General features: G+C 54.5%; 3 protein-coding genes across 4 annotated transcripts in view; 2 read left to right on the forward strand and 1 right to left on the reverse strand.

Annotated features, from left to right (window-relative positions):
• Positions 1 to 7,602, reverse strand: part of LOC116544539 (galactoside 2-alpha-L-fucosyltransferase 2-like) — a 29,004-nt gene extending 21,402 nt beyond the window's left edge. The window contains exon 1 of the mRNA XM_032270997.1: positions 7,433 to 7,602. The gene's annotated coding sequence lies outside the window, so the exon portion shown is untranslated. The remainder of the gene's footprint in view (positions 1 to 7,432) is intronic.
• Positions 7,603 to 7,608: 6 nt separating this feature from the next.
• On the forward strand, positions 7,609 to 16,272 carry CA11 (carbonic anhydrase 11). Its single transcript, XM_032270998.1, has 9 exons — positions 7,609 to 8,409; positions 8,499 to 8,573; positions 9,624 to 9,766; positions 14,043 to 14,228; positions 14,441 to 14,536; positions 14,692 to 14,764; positions 14,854 to 15,008; positions 15,262 to 15,427; positions 16,145 to 16,272. Exons 1-9 carry the CDS (start codon positions 8,343 to 8,345, stop codon positions 16,168 to 16,170), a joined length of 987 nt encoding a protein of 328 aa, XP_032126889.1. The 5' UTR covers positions 7,609 to 8,342; the 3' UTR covers positions 16,171 to 16,272.
• Positions 16,273 to 16,401: 129 nt separating this feature from the next.
• DBP (D-box binding PAR bZIP transcription factor) lies at positions 16,402 to 23,833 on the forward strand. Of its 2 annotated transcripts, XM_032270996.1 has the most exons (4): positions 16,402 to 17,438; positions 18,271 to 18,681; positions 20,578 to 20,789; positions 23,341 to 23,833. In XM_032270996.1, exons 1-4 carry the CDS (start codon positions 17,300 to 17,302, stop codon positions 23,554 to 23,556), a joined length of 978 nt encoding a protein of 325 aa, XP_032126887.1. In that variant the 5' UTR covers positions 16,402 to 17,299; the 3' UTR covers positions 23,557 to 23,833. The 2 variants fall into 2 exon arrangements, with proteins under 2 accessions (XP_032126887.1, XP_032126886.1); XM_032270995.1 differs by lacking the exon at positions 16,402 to 17,438 and having other exon boundaries at positions 17,500 to 18,681; positions 23,341 to 23,831.
• The last annotated feature ends 13 nt before the right edge of the window (positions 23,834 to 23,846 follow it).

A 23,846-nucleotide genomic window follows, 5' to 3' on the forward strand; every position in this document is an offset into this window, starting at 1 on the left:
TCGAGACAGAGTCTCACTCTGTGGCCAGGCTGGAGTGCAGTGGTGTGATCTCAGCTCACGGCAACCTGTGCCTTTTGGGTTCAAGTGATTCTCCTGCCTCAGCGTCCCAAGTTGCTGGGACTACAGGCGTGTGCCACCATGCTTGGCTAATTTTTAAATATTTTTAGTAGAGATGGGTTTTCACCGTGTTAGCCAGGATGGTCTTGATCTCCTGACCTCGTGATCCGTCCGCCTCAGCCTCCCAAAGTGCTGGGATTACAGATGTGAACCACCATGCCCAGCCCCTTCTCTATTTCTTTGTCTTTATTTTTTCTTCTTAGCACTTATTGCCACCTGATATATGAAATATTTTTTGGCCAGGCATGGTAGCTAATGCCTGTAACCCAGCACTTTTGGGAGGCCAAGGTGGGAGGATTGCTTGAGCCCAGGAGTTCAAGACCAGACTGGGCAAATGTAGTGAGATCCTAGCTCTACAAATAATAAAAAAATTAGCCAGGCATGGTGGTAGGCACATGTGGTCCTGGTTACTCGGGAAGCTGAGGCAGGAGTATCTCTCGAGCCCAGGTGGTTGAGGATGCGGTGAGTTATGATTGTGCCATTGGATAAGAACAGTGCCTAGCACAGACCGAGAGCTGTATGAGTTTATTATTTACTTATTTATTTAGAGACAGGGTCTCACTCTCTGCCAGGCAGGAGTGCAGTGATGTGATCACAGCTCAATGCAGCCTCGACCTCCCAGGCTCAAGGGATCCTCCTGCCTCAGCCTCCTAAGTTGCTAGGACTACAGGTACATGCCACCAGGCTAGGTGTTTCATTTTTTTGTTTGTTGGTTTGTTTTTGAGACGGAGTTTCCCTCTTGTTGCCCAGGCTGGAGTGCAATGGTGTGATCTTGGCTCACTGCAACCTCGGCTTCCTGGGTTCCATCGATTCTCCCGCCTCAGCCTCCCGAGTAGCTGGGATTACAGGCTTGTGTCACCACACCTGGCTAATTTTGTGTTTTTAGTAGAGATGGGGTTTCACCGTGTCGGTCAGGCTGGTGTCAAACTCCTGACCTCAGGTGATCTGCCTGCGTTGGCCTCCCAAAGTGCTGGGATTACAGGCGTGAGTCATCATGCGTGGCCTATATATATACATATATATATATATGTATATTATTTAAACACCCGGAGTCCGCACCTCCTCCAGGAGACGGAAACCAAAAGGCGAGATATAGATTGGGGAGGATTTTGCTAGGCTCCCAGAGGCAGTGGGAGTTGAGGGCAGAGAGAGAGGGGTGAGGAGGCCCAAAGGGGCTGTGGGAACCACCCAGGCCTACAGAGGCCTGGCGCTGCCACCTCCCACTCAGGGGCTGGGGAGGCGGGAGATGAAAGCGTAGGGCAGAGGGGGCCCCATATGTTCCTCACGACCCAAACTTTGTTCCCAGCGCCCGAGACAAATAGGCGTGAAATCCACATCTGGGACCCACCTCCGGCCTCGCTGTTCCCTCCCCCTCTGGGCATGGAGCCCGGCCTGTCTTTGCGCTTTAATGGAGGCACACAGGTGGCTTCCAGAGCTCCAACGAGGCCCCTGCCCACCTCGTGGTATTGCCGGATGGCTTCCTGAAGGAGGGGACTCCTGAAGTGTATAGAAGTTTGAGTAGGAATTTGCCCAGCAGAGAAGGAAGAAAGGGAGCCCAGTTAGAGGAAACAGTTTGGGCAGAGGACCTGGGCCTTTTTTTTTCCCCAGGGGTACTGGGGAGCCATGGGAGGCCTGTGAGCAGGAGAGGGGCATAATCAGCTATGTGGGAGAGGCAATCATCATCATCATCATTGAGGTGGCTCAGCTCACTGGGGAAGCCCAGAGAGTACCCCAAACCCAGCCTGCTGGTCAGAAAACTTCTCTGAGGGGTGGATCTTCAAGGACATTGGAAGAACCTGGTCATGACAAGAAAGGCTGAGGAGGAGGACTTTGTCCAGAGGTGCGGGGGAGCCGTGGGAGAGGCAGGGTCCACTCTGGGTGTAAAATGACTGCTCAGCTGCTGGGCATGGTGGCTCTCGCCTGTAATCCCAGCACTTTGGGAGGCCAAGAGGGGAGGATTGCTTGGGGCCATGAGTTCCAGACCAGCCCAGCCAGCATAGTGAGACTTCTGTCACTGCAAAAAAACTACAAATTACTAGTGTGAGCAATATGGTGAAACCTTGTCTCTATAGCAAATACAAAAACTGGCATGGCGCAGTGGCTCACACCTGTAATCCCAGCACTTTGGGAGGCCGAGGTGGCGGATCATGAGGTCAGGAGTCTGAGACCAGCCTGGCCAACACAGTGAAATCCTGTCTCTACTAAAAATGCAAAAAATTAGCCAGGCATGGTAGCGGGCACCTGTAATTCCAGCTACTCAGGAGACTGAGACAGGAGAATTACTTGAATCCGGGAGGTGGAGGTTGCACTGAGCCGAGATCACGCCATTGCACTCCAGACCAGGCCACAGTGCGAGACTCCATCTCAAAAAAAATAAAATAAAATAAAAAATCAAAGATACAAACATTAGCTGGGAGTGTGATGTGCACCTGTGGTCCCAGCTACTTGGAAGGCTGAGGCAGGAGGATCCCTTGAACCTGGGAGGTCAAGGCTGCAGTGAGCTATGATCACATCACTGCACTCCAGCCTGGGGGACAGAGCAAGACACTGTTTTAAATAAATAAATAATTTAAAAGAAAACTTAAAAAAAAAAATAGCTGGCTGTGGTGGCACATACCTGTAGTCCCAGTTACTTGGGAAGCTGAGGTGCGAGGATCACTTGAACCCAGGAAGTTGAGGTTGCAGTGAGCTATGATCATGCCATTGCACTCCAGCCTGGGTGACAAGGCAAAATCCTGTCTCAAACAAACAAAACCAAAAACCAAGAAACAAAACTCCTCTGGGATCTGTGGGGTGTGGATTGCAAGGGGTGGGAAACTGGAGAGGGAGAAGCTGAGAAGGAGGCTGTGGGGAGGACGGCGGGGCGGTGGGGGGGAGGAATGATGCATCCTGAGCCCTGGTTAAGATTATGGGGATAGACAGAAAGTCACAAAGTTAAATGTTGGCCAGGCATGGTGACTCATGCCTGTAATCCCAGCACTTTGGGAGGCCGAGGCGGGTGGATCACGAGGTCAAGAGATCGAGACCATCCTGGTCAACATGGTGAAACCCCGTCTCTACTAAAAATACAAAACATTAGCTGGGCATGGTGGCACGTGCCTGTAATCCCAGCTACTCAGGAGGCTGAGGCAGGAGAATTGCCTGAACCCAGGAGGCGGAGGTTGTGGTGAGCCGAGGTTGCGCCATTGCACTCCAGCCTGGGTAACAAGAACGAAACGCTGTCTCAAAAAAAAAATAATAATAAATAATAAAATAAAAATAAAAATAAAAAGTTAGCTGGGTGTGGTAGTGGGCACCTGTAATCCCAGCTACTCAGGAGGCCAAGGCTGGAGAATCGCTTCAACCTGGGAGGTGGAGGTTGCCGTAAGCCGAGGTCACGCCATTGCACTCCAGTCTGGGCAACAAGAGCAAGACTCCGTCTCAAAAAACAAAACAAAACAAAAAACAAAGATTAGCTGGGCATGGTGGTGGGTGCCTGTCCTCCCAGCTACTTGGGAGACTGAGGCAGAATTGCTTGAATCCCAAGGTGGAAGTTACAGTGAACAGAGATCATGAGACTGTGCCACCGCTGGACTCCAGCCTGGGTGACAGAATGACTGTGTCTCAAAAAGAAAGGGTTTTTTTTTTTTTTTTTTTTTGTAGAGATGGGGCTTCTCCTTGTTGGCCAGGCTGGTCTCGAACTCCTGACCTCAGATGATCCGCCTGCCTCGGTCTCCGAAAGTGCTGGGATTACACGCATGAGCCACCACACCTGGACAAAAGTTAAATGTCATATCTACACCAGAAAGCCTTCCTCTAAAGCCCAATACAAAAACATTATTTTCTCACCTGTCTCTCAGTGCCACAGTCCCTACGTTTTTATGTCACTCACTCATGTATTCATTCAACATATTCTCCTGTGGTCTCCCTGGAAAATTCTGACATCCTGACCTGAGTCAGACCAGGGACTTGCCTAATCTGGGAGGGTGAGGTAGGAGAGAGACCTGGGTACAATGAGATTTGATGTGATATTCAACAATCGAAGCAGCGCAGGGCACTGTGGGAGCCTAGAAGAGGCACCTGGCCATGCCTTGGAGTTCAGGGAAGACTTCCCAGAGGAGGCGAGGCCCTCCGTGGGCACTGCAGAAAATCCAAATGTCACCCAGGCACATGGGAACTGGCACACTCTCCAGGGAAAGACATCATGGGCATTGTTTCATTCAGTAATGCCTGAGTTCTCTCCTGAGGACCGCCTGTATGCCATCCTGTGTGTGCAGCAGTGAGGGTGGGACCCAAAGATGGGTCAGGCTTGGGCCCTCTGGTGGGACAGATAGGGACATAGTCCCTTCCTAATGAGATGTATGCTCCCTTGGAGGTAGCACAGAGCACTGTGAATATTCACAGCAGGCACCGACACAGCCTGGGGCGGTCAGGGAGGGCTTCCTGGAGGAGGAAAGCCCTACATTTTAGGTAGAGTCTGCTCTTCCTGCAGTATCAGTCAGCCTTTCAATCTCTGTATATCTCTAGTTCCAACATTTCCTGTGCCTCTCTGTTGGGTTCCATATCTTTCTTTCTTCTTTTTTTTTTTTTTTTTTTTTCTGAGACAGAGTCTTACTCTGTCACTCAGGCTGGAATGCAGTGGCATGCTCTCAGCTTACTGCAACCTCCGCCTCCCAGGTTCAAGTGATTCTCGTGCCTCATCCTCCTCAGTAGTTGGGACTACAGGCACGTGCTACCACACCTGGCTAATGTTTGTATTTTTGGTAGAGATGGGGTTTTACCATGTTGGCCAGGCTGGTCTCGAACTCCTGACCTCAAGTGATCTGCCTGCCTTGGCCTCCCAAAGTGCTGAAATTATAGATGTGAGCCACCGTTCCCTGACTATTTTTTTCTTTTTCATAAAAAATAGAGACGAGGTCTCCCTATGTTGCCCAGGCTGGTCTTGAACTCCTGATCTCAAGTATCCTCCCTCCTCAGCCTCCCAAAGTGCTGGGATTACAGGCATGAACCACCAAGCCCAGCCTTTCCTTCTTGTGTTCTTTCCTTCTTGTGTTCTTTCCTTCTTGTGTTCTTTCTCTGTGTCTCTCTCCACCCCTGACTCTCTGGGTGTCTCTTTGCATCTCTAAGTCTTGGGACATCCATCCCAAATCACTACCTCTGTCTTTCTGATTCCTTCTAGTCTCCCTCATTATGTTGGTTAGTCTTTCTGGGTCTCTCTCCCTCTATCTGGGTCTATCTCTGTCCATCCGTTCCTCTCTGTAGATGTCTCTTTCTCTGCACCAGTGTCTCTATTTATAGATGTATAGATGTGTGTGTGTCTGTCCCCAGGTCTCTGTCTCTCTCTTTCTCTTTTTTTTTTTTTTTTTTTTGGAGAACAGAGTCTTGCTGTGTTGCCCAGGCTGGAGTGCAGTGGTGCAATCTTGGCTCACTGAAACCTCTGCCTCCTGGGTTCAAGCAATTCCCCTGCCTCAGCCTCCTGAGTAGCTGGGATTACTGTCACACGCCCCCATGCCTGGCTATTTTTTTTTCTTTTTTTTTTTGAGACAGAGTCTTGCTCTGTCACCCAGGCCGGAGTGCAGTGTCGGGATCTCAGCTCACTGCAACCTCTGCCTCCTGAGTTCAAGCGATTCTCTGCCTCAGCCTCCCAAGTAGCTGGGATTACAGGCACCCACCACCACACCCAGCTAATTTTTGTATTTTTAGTAGAGACAGGGTTTCACCATCTTGACCAGGCTGGTCTCAAACTCCTGACCTTGTGATCCACCTGCCTCGGCCTCCCGAAGTGCTGGGATCACGGGCGTGAGCCACCGCGCCCGGTCTGTGTGTTTCTATGTCTCTCCCTCTCTCTGTATCTCTCTCCACCTGCAATGATGTATGTATGTCTCTTTCTATGTCTCCCTGTTTCGTAATGCTTGGTGTCAGACAGTTGGACACGGTGGCTCACATCTGTATTCCCAGCACTTTGGGAAGTGAAGGCAGGAGGATCCCTTGAGCCCAGGAGTGCCAGACCAGCCTGGGCAATATAGCAAGACCATGTCTCTGCAAAAAATAATTTAAAAAAATTAGCCCTTAAGCCAGGCGCGGTGGCTCACGCCTGTAATCCCAGCACTTTGGGAGGCCGAGGCGGGTGGATCACGAGGTCAAGAGATCGAGACCATCCTGGTCAACATGGTGAAACCCCGTCTCTACTAAAACTACAAAACATTAGCTGGGCATGGTGGCACGTGCCTGTAATCCCAGCTACTCAGGAGGCTGAGGCAGGAGAATTGCCTGAACCTGGGAGGCGGAGGTTGCGGTGAGCCGAGATCGCGCCATTGCACTCCAGCCTGGGTAACAAGAGCGAAACTCCTTCTCAAAAAAAAAAAAAAAAAAAAAAAAAAAAAAAACAAAAATTAGCCCGGCAGGATGGCACATGCCTGTAGTCCCAGCTATTTGGGAGGCTGAGGTGGAAAGAGTGTTTAAGCCCAGGAGATGGAGGCTAGATGGAGCCGTGATCGCACCACTGTTCTCCAGCCTGGGCGACATTGCAAGACCTGCCTCCAAAAAGAAAAGAAAAAGGCAATGAGCAGTTTCACTACCATTAGATGGGGTGAAAACTAATAAATAACAACAACAATAATATGTGGTGTCTCTGAGTCTGGGTATGGCTGCTCGTGCCTGCAGCCCTAGTGCTGTGGGAGGCTGAGGTGGGAGGATCCTTGAGGACAGGAGTTTGAGACCAGCCTGGGCAACATAGCCTGACCCCATCTCTAACCCCCAATACAAAAATCTGGTGTTTCTCTGTCTTTGGATCTCTCTTTCTCTCCCTTTTTGTCTCTCTCCACCCCACAAGCTGCCTGATCTCTGAGTTTCTGAGTCTCTCTAAGTGTGTGTCTCTATGTTTCCATGTCTGTCTCGCTGCGTCTCTGTATCTCTTTTTCTGCCTCTTTCAGTATCTCATTCATTCTCCCTCCTCCTCCTCCTTTTCCTCCTCCCTCCTCTTCCTTCTTCCTCCCTGCCTGTTCCTCCTCCCTCCTGCCTGGAGGTTTGTTCTCCCCTCTCTAACCCGGCATCCCTCCGCCCTTCCTCTCCGTATCCATCTCAGGCTCCCCTCTCCTCCCCAGCCTCCGCAGAAGTGGGTCCTCACCTCCAGCTCTCCGCCTCTGCCCTCCCGGCGCCTCCTCCCCGCCTCTCTCTCCCACGCCAGGTCTCTGCCTCCCCCTCCCGGCGAGCAGGCCTCACTGCACTCCAGGCTCCCAGGGGATCCCCCAGCCCCGTTAAGGCAGCCCCTGGCGGAGGACCCAGTAGAGCCCTGAGGCGAGGAAGGGGGTGCTGCAGGCGCTGGGGATGCTCCAACCTGGGTTCCTGCGAGCCGGGGGACCCCGCATAGTCCGAGGCTGACGGCTCCCAGTATGGAGACTTCCGAAGCCTCTCTCAGCTCCACCTTAAGCGCCCCCCCTTCCCCTTCCAGCGGAGGATGGGGAACAGCCTGCTCCGGGCCCCAGGTGTCCCGGCCACCCCCGCCCGCGTGGCCCCAGCGCGGCTGGGAGCCGGGGACCAGGCCCCTACCTCCGCCTGTATCCTCTCTCTTCGCACCCCCCACCCCCAGCCAACCCGCCGAGTGTTTGCTGCTATGAGATCACCTGCTCCCCCACCCAACAACAAAATTAAATAACACCACGGGAGAGGAGAGAGGGAGGGGGAGGAGGGAGGAAGGGCCGAGAGAGAACAGAGACTGAAACTGGGAGAAGAGGCTGGAGAGGAGGAGGTGGGGAGAGCACGAAGCTGGAGGCCGACACCCAGGGAGGGCGGGAGGAGGTGAAGAAGGAGAGAGGGGAGAAGAGGCAGGAGCAGGAAAGGATAGAGGGTGGAGGAGGAGATGCTGGATGGAGACCTGGAGTTAGGTGGCTTGGGAGAGCTTAATGAAAAGAGAACGGAAAGGGGGGTGTGGGTTAGGAACCCAGAGGTAGCCCTGGGGGGAGCAGAAGGCTGAGAGGAGTAGGAAGATCGGGAGCTAGAGGGAGACTGGAGGGTTCCGGGAAAAGAGGAGAGGAAGGAGGAAAGGCACAGAGAGAAGGGGGAGAACAGTGGGCTTGAAACAGGGTCTCCGTCCCTGGCTGCTTTGGCGTTTGGGGAACTGGGACTCCCTGTGGGGAGGAGAGGAAAGCTGGAAGTCCTGGAGGGTCAGGGTCCTAGAAGGAGGGGACAGAGGAGCTGAGGTGGGGGGGCAGGGCGTCGGGCAGGGGTCCCTCGGAGGCCTCCTGGGGATGGGGGCTGCAGCTCGTCTGAGCGCCCCTCGAGCGCTGGTACTCTGGGCTGCACTGGGGGCAGCAGGTAAGACCTGGGGTTCCCGGCAGGAGCCCCCAAGGGAGGGTGGAGGTGGGGGTTGCCAAGGAGAGGGATTCAGGCTGCTCTCTTCTCAGCTCACATCGGACCAGCGCCTGACCCCGAGGACTGGTGGAGCTACAAGGATAATCTCCACGGAAACTTCGTGCCAGGTGCAGCCAAGGCGGGGACCCAGGAGTCCGGCCCTCCCGGGGCCTCCTTCTTCAGACTCAGGAATCTGGGTTCCCAGCGCCCTCCTTCCCGCAGAACCAGGAGTCCCAGCCCCCTCCTCTGTCCCTCAGGAGTCAGGCCAGCTTCTGAACCCCAGGGGCTCACCATGGGACATTATACATGCGCATTTCAAGTAGTGAGTGGGAGTGAGTGGAAGGAAAGTGTGGGGGTGGAGATTCTGTGTGTGTTTGCAGGGAGAAGCAGGTCCCGGCTCCCGCTAGGAACCAGAGGCTGGGCCTCGTCCCCCACCTTGTCCAGCCCTCTCTTGCAGCTCGTCTCTCCAACACATTAATAATTATCCAGTTGTGGGACAAGAGATAGAGGAACTACAACTCCCATAGGGCTCTGGGGCATGTAGACAGCAGAGGGGTAGGCTGATAGCCCTGGGGCCTGCTGGGAGTTGTAGTTCTTTCTACAATGGCTTACGATGGGTTGGATTGGCAGGGCGTGGTGGCTCTCGCCAGTAATCCCAGCACTTTAGGAAGCCGAGGTGCGTGGATCACCTGAGGTCAGGAGTTTGAGACCAGCCTGGCCAACATGGCGAAGTCTCATCTCTACTGAAACAAAAATTAGCTGGGCGTGGTGACACGCGCCTGTAATCCCAGCTACTCAGGAGGCTGAGGCACAAGAATCGCTTGAACCTGGGAGGCGGAGGCTGCAGTGAGTCGAGATCATGCCACTGCACTCCAGCTTGGGTGACAGAGCAAGGCTCTGTCTCAAAAAAAACAGTAATAACAAAAATTAAAAAGATGGGTTGGATTAAGGAGAGGCTGAGAGTATTAGGGGGTCTTAGAAAACTATTCCAAGATTCTTCTAGGACCCAGGATTCTGGATCCGAGCCCAGTCCTCCCTCAGACCCAGGAGTCCAGGTCCCCAGCCCCTCCTCCCCTGGGATCTGGGAGTCCAGACTACAGCCCACTCAGCAGATGCCAGCCCTGGGATCCAGTCACTATTTCTGACGCCTTGTCCTCCTACTCCGACCCCACCCCCAGGGCCTCCTTTCTGGGGGCTGGTGAATGCAGCGTGGAGTCTGTGTGCTGTGGGGAAGCGGCAGAGCCCCGTGGATGTGGAGCTGAAGAGGGTCCTTTATGACCCCTTTCTGCCCCCATTAAGGCTCAGCACTGGAGGAGAGAAGGTAAGGGGCTTGGAGGGAGGTGCTGTTGAACCCACTGGGGATGGGCAGGAGTAGAGGCTGGGGAATGGGGTGCTGACGTAGGAGGGCAGCTTTGGGGAAGGAGAGGGCACCCAGTGGGTGAAGAGAAGGCTGCTTACACTCTAAAATGGATCATCCATTCTTTCCTTCCCAAGCATGGATCCCTAGTCTCCCTATCTCTCCAAAAACAATGAAAAGCAGAACATTTCCTATGCCAGGCAGGTTTAAAAGCCTCTAATCTCATAACCACCTCAGAAATAGGGTACAATTATTAACCTTATTTTATAGATGCAGAAACTGATGCACAGAGGGGTTAAGTTACTTACCTAGGGTCACACAGCTAGAGAGCCAGCACTGGCATTCAAAGTGGGCAGTGTAGCATGAATGCTGGGACCCACTTTGCAATACCATGCTGGGAACCATACTTTTTTTTTTTTTTGAGGCAAGAGTCTTGCTCTGTTGCCCAGGCTGGAGTGCAGTGATGCAATCTTGGCTCACCCCAAACTTTGCCTCCCAGGTTCAAGCAATTCTGCTGCCTCAGCCTCCCGAGTAGCCAGGATTACAGGTGCCAGCCAACATGGCTGGATAATTTTTGTATTTTTAGTAGAGATGGGGTTTCACAAGTTGGCTAGAATGGTCCTTGATCTTCAGACCTGATCCTCCTGTCTCGGTCTCCCAAAGTGCTGGGATTACAGGCGTGAGCCACTGCACCCGGCCTTTTTTTTTTTTTTTTTTCTTTTTTGCAGTTGAGATGCCACTCTGTGGCCTAGGCTGCAGTGCAGTGGCCCAATCATAGCCCAAATGATCTTCCCACAAAAGTAGCTGGGACGTGGCTGGGCGTGGTGGTTCACGCCTGTAATCCCAGCACTTTGGGAGGCTGAGGTGGATGGATCATGAGGTTAGGAGTTTGAGACCGGCCTGACCAACATGGTGAAACTCTGTCTCTACTAAAAGTACAAAAATTAGCCGGGTGTGGTGGTGTGCTCCTGTAATTCCAGCTACTCGAGAGGCTGAGGCAGAAGAATTGCTTGAACCCGGGAGGTGGAGGTTGCAGTGAGTGGAGATTGTGCCACTGCACTCCAGCCTAGGTGACAGGGCAAGACTCTGCCTCAGAAAAAAAATAAAATAAAAAGTAAAGAAAGAAAGTAGCCAGGACTGCAGGTGCATGCCAGTATGTCTGGGTAACTTTTTAAGTTTTTTGTAGCGGTGGGGTCTCACCATGTTGTCCAGGCTGGTCTCGACCTCCTGGGCTCATGATCCTTTCGCCTTGGCTTCACAAGGTGCTGGAATTGCAGCTGTGATCCAACCCACCCAGCCAATACCATTTCTCATAAGAGCCGGCACTACCTTTCATTTAGCTGTGCTAGCCAAAAGCCTCAAAGCTATTCCCCATCCCCTCCTCTCTCCCTCCCATCCATTTCCAGTCCATGTTCCTTCTAGCCTCAATGCTAAATATTATTCCAATCCTTTCACTGATCACCCCACCACTGCCCCCACTCCCATGCAGGCACCATCCTCTCCCACCCAGACTGGTGACTTGCGGCGTCGCCTCCTCACTGGCCTGCCTCTCTACTTCTATCATACAGCTAGAGAGATGTTTAAAATACAAACGAGATCGTGTCACTCAGGCTCAAAATCCTCCTATTAGGATACGTAATAATAGCAAACATTTACGTAGCACTTACTGGATGTTTGGCACTCTGGCAAATGTGTTATATATATGCAGTTTATTTATTTATTTCATTTTATTTATTTACCTTGAGATGGAGTCTCACTCTGTCACCAGGCTGGAGTGCAGTGGCACGATCTCGGCTCACTGCAACCTCCGCCTCCCGGGTTCAAGTGATTCTCCTGCCTCAGCCTCCCGAGTAGCTGGGACTACAGGTGCACGCCACCAACCCCAGCTAATTTTTGTATTTTTAGCAGAGATGGGTTTCCTCATGTTGGCCAGGATGGTCTCAGTCTCTTGACCTCACGATCCGCCTGCCTGGGACTCCTAAAGTGCAGGATGAGCCGCCATGCCTGGCCGATATTTTTAATATTATGGGGTTTTTTTTTTGTTTTTTTTTTTTGTTTTTTTTTGAGACGGAGTTTCACTCATGTTACCCAGGCTGGAGTGCAATGGCGCGATCTCGGCTCACCGCAACCCCGCCTCCTGGGTTCAGGCAATTCTCCTGCCTCAGCCTCCTGAGTAGCTGGGATTACAGGCATGCACCACCATGCCCAGATAATTTTTTGTATTTTTAGTAGAGACGGGGTTTCACCATGTTAGCCAGGCTGGTCTCACACTCCTGACTCAGGTGATCTGCCTGCCTCAGCCTCCAAAAGTGCTGGAATTACCGGTGTGAGCCACTGTGCCCGGCCTATATATGCTGTTTACTTAAATAAAAATACAAAACTCTATACCGTTTTCCACAAGGCCCTACACTGTTTAGCCCCCATTACCTCTCGCTCCTTTGTTCACTGGACTTTGGTGAAGTCTCTTTGCTGTCACTCAAACAGACCACCTCAGGGCCTTTGCACCTGCTGTTTCCCCTTCTTGGAATGCTCTTCTTTCTTTTGCGAGTCACCCCTGCATATCCTTCAGGTCCCCACTAAAAATGTCACCTTTGGCCAGGTGCAGTGGTTCATGCCTATAATCCCAGTATTTTGGAGGCCAAGCTTGAGCCCAGGAATTTCGTTTTCTTTCTTTCTTTCTTTTTTTTTTTTTTTTTAAGACAGTTTCACTCTTGTTGCCCAGGCTAGAGGGCAATGGTGCGATCTTGGCTCACCACAACCTCTGCCTCCAGGGTTCAAGTGATCTCCTGCCTCAGCCTCTCAAGTAGCTGGGATTACAGGCATGCGCCACCACATCTGGCTAATTTATTGTATTTTTAGTAGAGATGGGGTTTCTTCACTTTGGTCAGGCTGGTTTCGAACTGCTGGCCTGAGGTGATCTGCCCACCTGGGCCTCCCAAAGTGCTGGGATTACAGGTGTGAGCCACTGCACCCAGCCAAACCTAGAAATTTAAGACCAGCCTGGGCAACACAGAAAGAACCCCTCTACCAAAAAAAAAAATTGAAAATTGAAAATTAGTTGGGTATGGTAGTAGGCGACTATGTTTCCAGCTACTTAGGAGGCTGACGCAAGAGGATCGTTTAGAGTCCAGGAGTTCAAGGCTGCAGTGAGCTGTGATCGTGCCACTGCAATCCAGCCTGGGTGACAGAGTGAGACTTTGTCTCAAAATAATAAATGAAAATAGCCGGGCGCGGTGGCTCAAGCCTGTAATCCCAGCACTTTGGGAGGCCGAGGCGGGTGGATCCCGAGGTCAAGAGATCGAGACCGTCCTGGTCAACATGGTGAAACCCCGTCTCTACTAAAACTACAAAAAATTAGCTGGGCATGGTGGTGCGTGCCTGTAATCCCAGCTACTCAGGAGGCTGAGGCAGGAGAATTGCCTGAACCCAGGAGGCGGAGGTTGCGGTGAGCCGAGATCGAGCCATTGCACTCCAGCCTGGGTAACAAGAGCGAAACTCCGTCTCAAAAAAAAAAAAAAAAAATAATAATAATAATAATAATAAATGAAAATAAAATGTCACCTGCATAGGGAAGCTTTTCCTGACACCCCCATCTAAGCTGGGTTCCCCATGACATCTCAGAGCTCCCAGTTCCCCTAAGCATGAGCTCTGGATGTAATTAATTAAGCAGTTACTTCTGTGATTCACAATTGTCTGTCTCGCCTTCCCTAGAACATAAGCTCTATAAGGCCCAAGACTTTTGTCTTCTTGTATATTGCCCTATTGTTGCCATCCACGGCGCATAGCACCAGCTCTGTCCATATTAATCAAACAAATTCACCAATATTGGGCACCAACTTACAGACTAGGACAGAGCCTGGAAAGTGATCGGTGTATGTTGAATGATTAAATGACTGTCAGAGGCTGGGCTTGTAGCTCATGCCTATAACCCCAGCACTTTGGGAGGCCAAAGCAGGTAGATCACCAGAGGTCAGGATTTCAAGAGCAGCCTGGCCAACATGATGAAAACCCGTCTCTACTAAAAATCCCAAAATTAGCCAGGTGTCATGGCACACATCTGTAGTCCCAGCTACTTGGGAGGCTGAGGGAGGAGAATCGCTTAAACCTGGGAGGCAGAGGTTGCAGTGAGCTGAGATCATATCATTGCACTCCAGCCTTGGCAACAGAGCAAAACTCCATCTAAAAAAAAAAAAAGAAAAGATCTCTCCCTGCCCCCTGACAGCTCCCGCCTCTCCCACAGCTCCGGGGAACCTTGTACAACACCGGTCGACATGTCTCCTTCCTGCCTGCACCTCGACCTGTGGTCAATGTTTCTGGGGGTCCCCTCCTCTACAGCCACCGACTCAGTGAACTGCGACTGCTGTTTGGAGCTCGCGACGGAGCCGGCTCCGAACATCAGATCAACCATCAGGGCTTCTCTGCTGAGGTGGTAGCCACTGATTGTTTCCCTGCGACCCTCCGCCCTGAGTCACCCCAATTCCTCCCACCTCACCCCCCTTAGTGCCTCACCCCATCCTCCTCCACAGAACTGGCCTCCCACCCTAAGCACTAAGCCTCAGCCTGATTCGGGCCCCAAAGCTGGGGTCATGCTCTCCTCCCCTTCTGCTGGGGGACCCCGTGCTCTGTGCTATCCGGCAGGTGCAGCTGATTCACTTCAACCAGGAACTCTACGGGAATTTCAGCGCCGCCTCCCGCGGCCCTAATGGCCTGGCCATTCTCAGCCTCTTTGTCAACGTGAGCGGAGGCGAGATTCGGAGGAAGGGAGGAGCTGGGTGCCTGGAACCCGGGGTCTCAGAGAAGCGGGGTGCTGGGAGGTCCAGACTCCTGGGTCCTGGCGGGGGAAGGTTGAGGGCTTGGGCTTCTGGGCCCTCACCTCGTACCTCACACAGGTGGCCGGTAGCTCTAACCCATTCCTCAGTCGCCTCCTTAACCGCGACACCATCACACGCATCTCCTACAAGAGTAAGTCCCTGGCGTGCCGGGGGCAGAGGCCATACGCGAGAGAGGTTCAAGAGTGGCACCCTCTTGACTCTGGCCTGATATTCCCGCAGATGATGCCTACTTTCTTCAAGACCTGAGCCTGGAGCTCCTGTTCCCCGAATCCTTCGGCTTCATCACCTATCAGGGCTCTCTCAGCACCCCGCCCTGCTCCGAGACTGTCACCTGGATCCTCATTGACCGGGCCCTCAATATCACCTCCCTCCAGGTGACTCTGTCCGCACCGCCCTTGCTAGGCCTGGGTACTCCACTCACTGACCTGGGTATTCCCTTGCTCACCTGCCCTCCCTCTCCTCATAGACTGTCAACTCAAGGAGGTAAGAGGGTCAGACCACCTTTGGGGGTGGGGTGGGGCTGAGAACAGGCCCCGCCCACCAGCTCCCAGGGGCGGGATTTCTTGCGTGACGTCACGAAGACCATTCGTTAGTCACTCCCAGTTTCCCACCCTCCTTCCACGGCAGATGCACTCCCTGAGACTCCTGAGCCAGAATCCTCCATCCCAGATCTTCCAGAGCCTCAGCGGTAACGGCCGGCCCCTGCAGCCCTTGGCCCACAGGGCACTGAGGGGCAACAGGGACCCCCGGCACCCCGAGAGGCGCTGCCGAGGCCCCAACTACCGCCTGCATGGTACGGTCCAGTCTGCACCCCCTCTACGTCTTGGGCTAGCCCGCTTATATGTGTCTCCCCTAGGTGTCTCAATGTGGTTCAGTCCCATCCCCCTTCCTGCTTCTATATGGTCTAGCGTCCTGAGCGCTCCCTTTTTCTCTCTCTCCCTACGTGTCCACGTGGTACAGTCCACCTCCCGGCCCTAGGCCATTGCTGGCCCACGATTTGTCCTCTTCACTGCTTTGCAACTTGGGCTATAACCCATGATCCCTGTCTTCCTATGGTCCAATTACCTACTGTGCTTCCTATTACTGTGAATTTCCAAAATGGTAGTTTGGATCCTCTCCCCGCTTCCAAGTCGTGCTGCCCTATGCTCCTCCACAATCTGACTGCTCCCTTCCCCCTTACTGGGAAACTACAAGGTACAGCCCCTTCCCTCCACCTACTGCCTCCCTGCGGTGCAGCCCAGGGATCTCACATCCCCCTTGGCTTCGCAAGATGGTACGGTCTACACCCCCCATGAAGACCTTAAAGTAGTTCAGCCTAAGGCTGAATCTGGATGTCCAGATTTCCCCCTCCTGTTGCCTTCCTGTGGTTCAGCCCAGTGCTTCTCGACCTGGTACATTCCAGTTCCCCGCTGGCAGACTCCCGACGGTAGAGCCCTGCGCGGCCGAGCGCACGCCCCCTGCCCCGTCCATCCTAAAGTGACGCCCCCTGCCGTTGTCGTTTGTCTTACAGTGGATGGTGCCCTCCATGGTCGCTGAGACTCCCCTTCGAGGATTGCACCCGCCCGTCCTAAGCCTCCCCACAAGGCGAGGGAAGTTATCCTAAAACAATGCTATTAAAGGGACAGAATACTTCCTGTTTCTCAGTGGTCTGATTCTAGGCGCGGTGGGGGAACATTTAGGTATTAACAGCCTTCTTCCGGAAACCAATCTTCCTCTTTCTAAGCCCCCGCTACCCGGTGTTTTGGCTTCCTGCGTCTCAAAACCATCGTTAGGACAGCGGCCCCTTTAAGCAGCGCCCTTCTTCCCCCATCACCCCTCCACCCCCCCACCATCAGGCAGCACGAGCAGAGCCATGTGCTTCCCCCTCCCGCCTGCCTCATTGGCCCAAACTGGGTCACGGTCCCGCCCCCAGCACCGCCTCCTATTGGGCAAATGTAGGTCAGTGTCCCGCCTCCCTCCGAAAGGCAAGGCAACTTCACGCGCTGAGCCCCTCACGCGCCCTCCCGGGCCTTGGCGGATCCGGAAGCCCCATTGGCTGGGCGTCTCAAGGGGTCGGAAACGATTGGCCTGTGCTTGCAGCCGGAGGGAGGCACGAGGCTGGGGTGCATGCCCACAGAGGCTGGCGGGGCAGGACGCGCCGGGCGGAGACCGGGAGGAGGGGCGCGCACTGTGGCGTCGGGTGTTTTGGTTTGGATTTTTTTTTTTCCGCGAAAGAAGTTTGCTTTGGCCACGCCTCAAGGAGGCCGCCTCCTCCTGCCCCCTCCTCCGCCCCTCCGTGCACACCTCTCGGTGCAGATTGCAAAGCGCCTTCGGTTGCGAGAGCTGCAGATTTTGCAAGAGCCAGGCTCGCCCACCTTGTAGAAGGAGCGCCTTGGGTCCCCTCGCACCCTCGTTGCAAAGAGCCGGCCGCTTGATTTGGACGCCCCTCTGCCAGACTGCATGATCTCCCGTGGGCACCCTCTTTTGAGTTGCACGTTTCTGCACCAAGGACCTCAAATCCCCGTCGCTCCTAGGATTTGCAGCGTTCTGGATACTGGTGGCTTGCAGGATACATTCGCCCGCCCCTGGGCAGACACTCGTCCAAACCACTGGAGTGTGCCGGTGACTGGCAGGCCAGCCCTTCGCCTCTCCATGAGCCCGTGAGCCTGGGGGCAGGTGCCAGGCGATGGCGCGGCCTGTGAGCGACAGGACCCCGGCCCCTCTGCTGCTGGGCGGCCCGGCCGGGACCCCTCCCGGCGGGGGAGCTCTGCTTGGGCTGCGGAGCCTTCTGCAGGGGACCAGCAAGCCCAAAGAACCGGCCAGCTGTGAGTTCTAACCCCCATCTCACCCAGTTTGGACACCCCATCCCCTTAGGGACTCAAGTGCCGTGACGTGGGGGGCGGGGGGTCCATCTTCCCAACCTTAATTACTAAATTACTCAGGTGTTTAAGTCCCTGGACCCCTCAGCGCCCAGGACCCAAAAGCGCTGGCTCTGAAGCCCGTCCACCCTGAGGACCCAGGCACCAAGGTCCCCAACGTCCTCCTCCCTCAGTTCCCAGCTTCCTCTTCTCTTTGGTCCGGGAGCCTGGACCCCTGGGGTCCCAGGGAGGGGGTGTGTCGGGTGCTCACACGGTGGTGACACGGGCTTGGGCGGGGCGTCATGGGGTCACATGGAGTCTAGGGAAGAGGAATGTGCCCCAGGAATAGAGCCCCTTACTGCCCCTTACAGATGGTGGGGGAGGGGGAAGGGGGTACAGCGCGCAGGGGATGGGAGGGTTGGGTATTTACAGTGGAATTACAGAGCTGTCATTTTTCTCTCACCTGACCAACCCACCACCTACCCTGTCCCTGCCCCTCTATTCCTGAACTTCCGTCCCGCTTTCTCTGGGTCGCTGTTTTTCTGTATCTCTATCACTTTCCGGGCTTCTGTCCCCATCTTTGTGAATCTGTCCACCTGTCTACCGCCCCCGTCTCCGTTCTTTCTGGGTCTCTCTCCCACTCTGCGTCTCCATCCCTTCCTCTCCCGTCTCTCCCCTTCGACCCCCCCGTCCCCTCTTTCTCTGGATCTCCTCCCTGTGCCTCTCGGACTCTGGGTCTCTTCGCCACCTCAATCTCCCCACCTCACTCTCATCCTATCCCGTCTTTCCCGGCCCGCAGGTCTCCTGAAGGAAAAGGAGCGCAAGGCGGCCCTGCCCGCAGCCACCACCCCTGGACCGGGCCTGGAGACTGCGGGCCCGGCGGATGCCCCGGCTGGGGCGGTGGTGGGCGGCGGGTCCCCGCGGGGTCGCCCGGGGGCGGTCCCCGGCCCGGGTCTGTTGGCGCCACTGCTGTGGGAGCGCACGCTGCCGTTCGGCGATGTGGAGTACGTGGACCTGGACGCCTTCCTGCTGGAGCACGGGCTCCCGCCCAGCCCGCCGGCCCCCGGTGGCCCGTCGCCGGAGCCGTCGCCCGCGCGGACGCCCGCACCCTCCCCAGGGCCTGGCTCCTGCGGCTCAGCTTCCCCCCACTCCTCTCCTGGGCACGCCCCCGCCCGGGCTGCCCTCGGGGCCGCCAGCGGCCACCGCGCAGGTGCGGCGAGGGGGGCGGGGCGGGTCCTCACGGGGCGGGGCTTGGACTCGGGGGGCGGGGCTGTGCGACGCTGGGGGCTGGGACCGTGGGACCCAGCTGCAGCCTCGAATTCTCTGTCCACTTGTCCAGAGGTGTCGTGGCAGGGGCCTGGATTCTGTGTCTCTTAATGGGTCAGGGACTTCGTCTTCTGGATCTATAGGGGAGGAGGGACTTGGGACCCTAAATTCCTGGAAGCCTCCCCAATGAGATTTTGTGGGTTTTTCTGTGGGACGTGGCGATACAGGATATGGATACTCGTGAAGCCACAACTGGAAGTCCAGAACACCAGAGTTATTTACTGGAGAGTGAACTGACCCCAGAATCTGGGTCCATATCGATGGAACTGGGATAGGACTGGAGCCCCTGGGTCCTTTACAGGGGCAAAGGCAAAGGAGGGGCGCAGACTTCTGTTGTCCCAGAACACAAGTCTTGGCACTTGGCAACCCAGGTTCCTGGGTCCCCCAGTGGGGCGTGCTGCAGCCCCGGGTCCCAGAGTTCTTCAGAAGGGAAAACATTAGGGATCTTATTTCTGGATCCTCCAGTTGGGGCTAGGACCGAGCTTCCTATATTCCCGGGCGAGGAGAGGCCTGGGACCCCAGAATCGTGGGTACCCTAGTGGTTGGGGGCTTGGGAAGATCCAGGCGGCCGATGTTCCCCAGGGATCAGGGGGTTGGGATCTTTGGAGGTTGGAGCTAAGAGGAAAGATGTTTCCCTTTGAGCACGCTGAGGTTTCCAGTGACCGACTGCAGGTTGGGGATTCCTGGGAACACCTGCCCCAGGTCCGACCTCCGGGCCGAACCAGGGCCCAACCCTCCACAGCCGCACATTCCTGCGCCACGTGAGCCCTCCCCTCCCGCCTCTGCGCTTCGCGCAGGCGCCTTCACGCGCGAGGGGGCGGGGCCGGGGGAACGTGAGGGCTCCGGTGGCAGGGGGGGCCTTGGAGGAAGGGAGGAGGAGGGAAGCAGGCGTCAGCACGTGACTCGGCCCTGAACCTGTGTCCTCAGCTGGCCCCGGCTGGCTGGCGCTTAAAGGTACAGGCGCCTTCTTTCGAACCAACCTTCTGGAACCTTAGAGCAGCTTCTCCTCCTCTTCCCTAACTCTTCTCAACGAGTAGCTCTTAGACTCTTAACTTGAGAACTTTAAAGTGCAGTAGATTCTTTTTCTCTGGACAGCCTGGGGTCTAAGCTTAGGTCGTGGATTTGGTAAGTAGGATTCATGGCAGACTGAACTAACAAACAAACACAGTGTATCTTAAGTCCTGAGGTTTTAGAAGCCATAGCCGTGATTCATGGGTTACCTAGGGCGTCATTTATGACTGGGACTCAGTTTCCTTGTTAGTAAAGGTAGATATGGCTCCATGATCTCTAAGCATCTTTATGGCTTAGAGAAACCTTCATTTTTCTTTTTTTTTGGAGACAATCTCGCTCTGTTGCCCAGGCTGGAGCACAGTGGTGCGATCTCAGCTCACTGCAACCTCCACCTCCCAAGCTCAAGCAATTCTCCTGCCTCAGCCTCCCTAGTAGCTGGGATTACAGGCGCCTGCCACTATACTCGGCTAATATTTGTATTTTTAGTAGAGATGAGGATTTCCCCATGTTGATGCTGATCTCAAACTCCTGACCTCAGGTGGTCTGCCTGCCTCAGCCTCCCAGAGTGCTGGGATTACAGGCATGGGCCACCACACTCGACCAAGGGAACCTTGATATTTTATATTAGGGAGTTTAATCCCTGGCCGAATTTATGCTAGATCCCAGAAAGGCTTTGCATGTGGCTACAATACCTGAGCAAGAGGAAGCTTCTGGAAACCCTCTCCCTAAAATAAATACACACTCAGCTGACACGTACTGTTTCCCCAAGGCCTGACCTCTCGGGACACACCCAGCCCTGTGGACCCAGACACCGTGGAGGTGCTGATGACCTTTGAACCCGACCCAGCTGATCTTGCCCTATCAAGCATTCCTGGCCATGAGACCTTTGACCCTCGGAGACATCGCTTCTCAGAGGAGGAACTTAAGCCCCAGCCAATCATGAAGAAGGCAAGGAAAATCCAGGTGCCAGAAGAGCAGAAGGTGAGCAGTGCTGGATGTGGGACAGGCTTGGCTAGAGACATGCTCCACAGCCAGGGAGGCGCCCTTTCTCACAGTCAGGCCTGGGCTTCTCCCTGGGATTAGTGCTCAGCCTCTCCTGGCCTGCACCCACGGATTAGACCTCCTTGGCCACGGAGCACAGGGGCAGGGGCCTAAGATTTATGAAGACTGTGTCAGCTGGGTGAGGGGCCTCACTCAGATAATCGCAGCACTTTTCGGGGCTGAGGCAGGAGGATCGCTTGAGCTCAGGAGTTCAAGACCAGCCTGGGCAACATGGCAAAACCCCATTTCTATCAGCTACTCCGGAGGCTGAGGTGGGAGGATTGCTTGTGCCTGGGAGGTTGAGGCTGCAGTGAGCCAAGATCGCACCACTGCATTCCAGCCTGGGCGACAGAGTAAGACCCTGTCTTAAAACAAAAGACAGTGTCACTGTGGGGTGCTGACTCAGCCAGCTCTGCTAGGTCTCCTTATAGAGACTTGAAGCATCTCCTATTACTTGGGTCCAGCACCCTCAGTGGGACAGGTCTCAGGCTCCACCAGGCACAACTGTGAAGGACAGTCTTCCTTGGCAATGGGATATCAGCCTGTGGCCTGTCTCTCCTTACTCAGCAAGCCTTTGATCTCTGGTGTGGGGCTTCCTTTAGTGTGATGGCGTTTGGCTAGGAGGCAGACTCTGCCAGCCCCTTTAAGTCTTGTTTCCTGGGCCTGGACTTCTCACTGGTGGGAGACTTAGGGCTTCTGTTAGCGGTCAGGGCCACTTTCTGACATGGTGTGATTTGAGCAGTGATAGCATCTTTACATTATTTTGTTTTTTGCCATTATGGGAGTCTTCCCTGGGAAGAGTTGCTTGGGCTTCTGTTATAAGACTGTCATTCCTGGCCAGGCGTGATGGCTTATGCCTGTAATCCAGCACTTTGGGAGGCTGAGGTGGGCGGATCATGAGGTCAGGAGATCGAGACCATCCTGGCCAACATGGTGAAACTCCATCTCTACTAAAAATACAAAAATTATAGTTGGGCATGATGATGCGTGCCTGTAGTCCCAGCTACTCGGGAGGACGAGGCAGGAGAATCGCTTGAACCCGAGAGGTGGAGGGTGCAGTGAGCCAAGATTGCGCCACTGCACAATCTCCAGCCTGGCAACAGAGTGAGGCTTTGTCTCAAAAAAAAAAAAAAAACAAAAAAACCAGTCCAGGTGGGGTGGCTTATGCCTGAAATCCCAGCACTTTGGGAGGCTGAGGTGGGTGGATCATGAGGTCAGATCAAGGCCATCCTGGCTAACACAGTGAAACCCTGTCTCTACTAAAATTACAAAAAATTAGCCGGGCTTGGTAGTGGGCACCTGTCATTCCAGCTACTCAGAAGGCTGAGGCAGGAGAATTGCTTGAACCTGGGAGGCAGAGGTTGCATTGCGCTGAGATCACAACACTGCACTGTAGCCTGGGTGACAGAGCAAGACTCTATCTCAAAAAAAAAAAATTCGCAGGGCATGGTAGCAGGCACCTGTATTCCCAGCTACTCAGGAGGCTGAGGCAGGAGAATCACTTGAACCCAGGAGGTGGAGGTTGCAGTGAGCTGAGATCACACCACTGCCCTCCAGCCTGGGTGACAGAGCCTGACTCCATCTCAAAAACAAGACTTTGCCATGCCCTTGTGTAAGACATAGCTCCTGAAGCAGCTAAGACAAGCCTATAAGTCAAATCTACACCAATGGTTTCTCCTGCTAGAGGGTTCTGTTGCTAGGGACTGGATTTAACCTCACAAACAGGAACTCAGCTTTCATTAAATGGTGGAGGGGGAAGCATCTTTCTGAGCCAAGTGGTCCTTGGTTACTAAGGAGTAGTCCTCCTTAGGAAGCAACTTCCAGGATGGGAGGACTTCAGGTATAATCCTCTGGGGAGGTCCCAGGGTAGTCTCCTTTCCTGAGGGACACCTCTTCTCTCAGTCAGGTCCTGTTGGGGAGGAGGCTGTTTTCTGGTCTCAGTTCAAGGTCAGAGACGGGCCAGTCATTGAAACCACTTAGACCTCACTTTTGTTTGCTGAGGATGGATGAGGTTGCCTTGGCAACCAGGTCAGAAGGGGCCCAGCTCTGGGAGGATTATTATGGGACACCAAACCCTATCACCAGGGCACCACGCTTTCCTTAGCAACCAGGATCTGGAAAGGTGATGTGCAGGGCAGTGCTTTTCACTGGGAGAAGCCCTCAGACCATGAAGGCCTTGTTGCTAGGGAACAAGCATCCTTAGCAACCAGGAGCTAACTGCAGGCCCTTTATCATGTGGGGAAGGCTGGGGTCTGCTTTTCACAGTGGAGACTTGAAGCCCAGTTGCTTGAGGGTGCGGGTCTATCTCATGCCTTTACTGTTGCTAGGGGCCCAATCTGTTTAGCAACCAGGGCCCTAGAAAGGCAGACCCTTGGATTCCTATCCCAGAGGAGATGCTGCATGGTTTAGGTCCCACTGCTGGGGCTCCCTTCCCCTCTTGCTGGGACATGGGTCCCTCTGGACCTCAGTGCCCTCCCCGCTTCTCCCCCAGGACGAGAAATACTGGAGCCGGCGATACAAGAACAATGAGGCAGCCAAGCGGTCCCGGGATGCCCGACGGCTCAAGGAGAACCAGATTTCGGTGCGGGCGGCCTTCCTGGAGAAGGAGAACGCCCTGCTGCGGCAGGAAGTGGTGGCAGTGCGCCAGGAGCTGTCCCATTACCGCGCTGTGCTGTCCCGATACCAGGCCCAGCACGGGGCCCTGTGAGGCTGCCCCACACCCCCACCTGGCGGAGCTGTCATCCGCCTGGCTGAGACTTACGCCTAGTTCCCTCCCTGCCCTGTGGCCCACGGGCGGGCCAGCTGGGTGCCCCAGGGACATGATGATGCAGATAAATACATTTATATTTTTAAGAAAAAGCAAGCCTTCCCCCTCCCTCGCGGGGGCGGGGAAGGTCCTCTGTGTGTGTCCCCGGCACGTCAGGGAGCCCATCCTCCCACCGCCTCCGTTAACACGATCCTGAATAAATCTTGAGAACCCCAGAGCCAGCTGTTGTG

This window comes from Sapajus apella, unplaced genomic scaffold (assembly GCF_009761245.1).
Source record: "Sapajus apella isolate SASKATOON/1434 unplaced genomic scaffold, GSC_monkey_1.0 scaffold220, whole genome shotgun sequence".
NCBI lineage: Eukaryota > Metazoa > Chordata > Mammalia > Primates > Cebidae > Sapajus > Sapajus apella.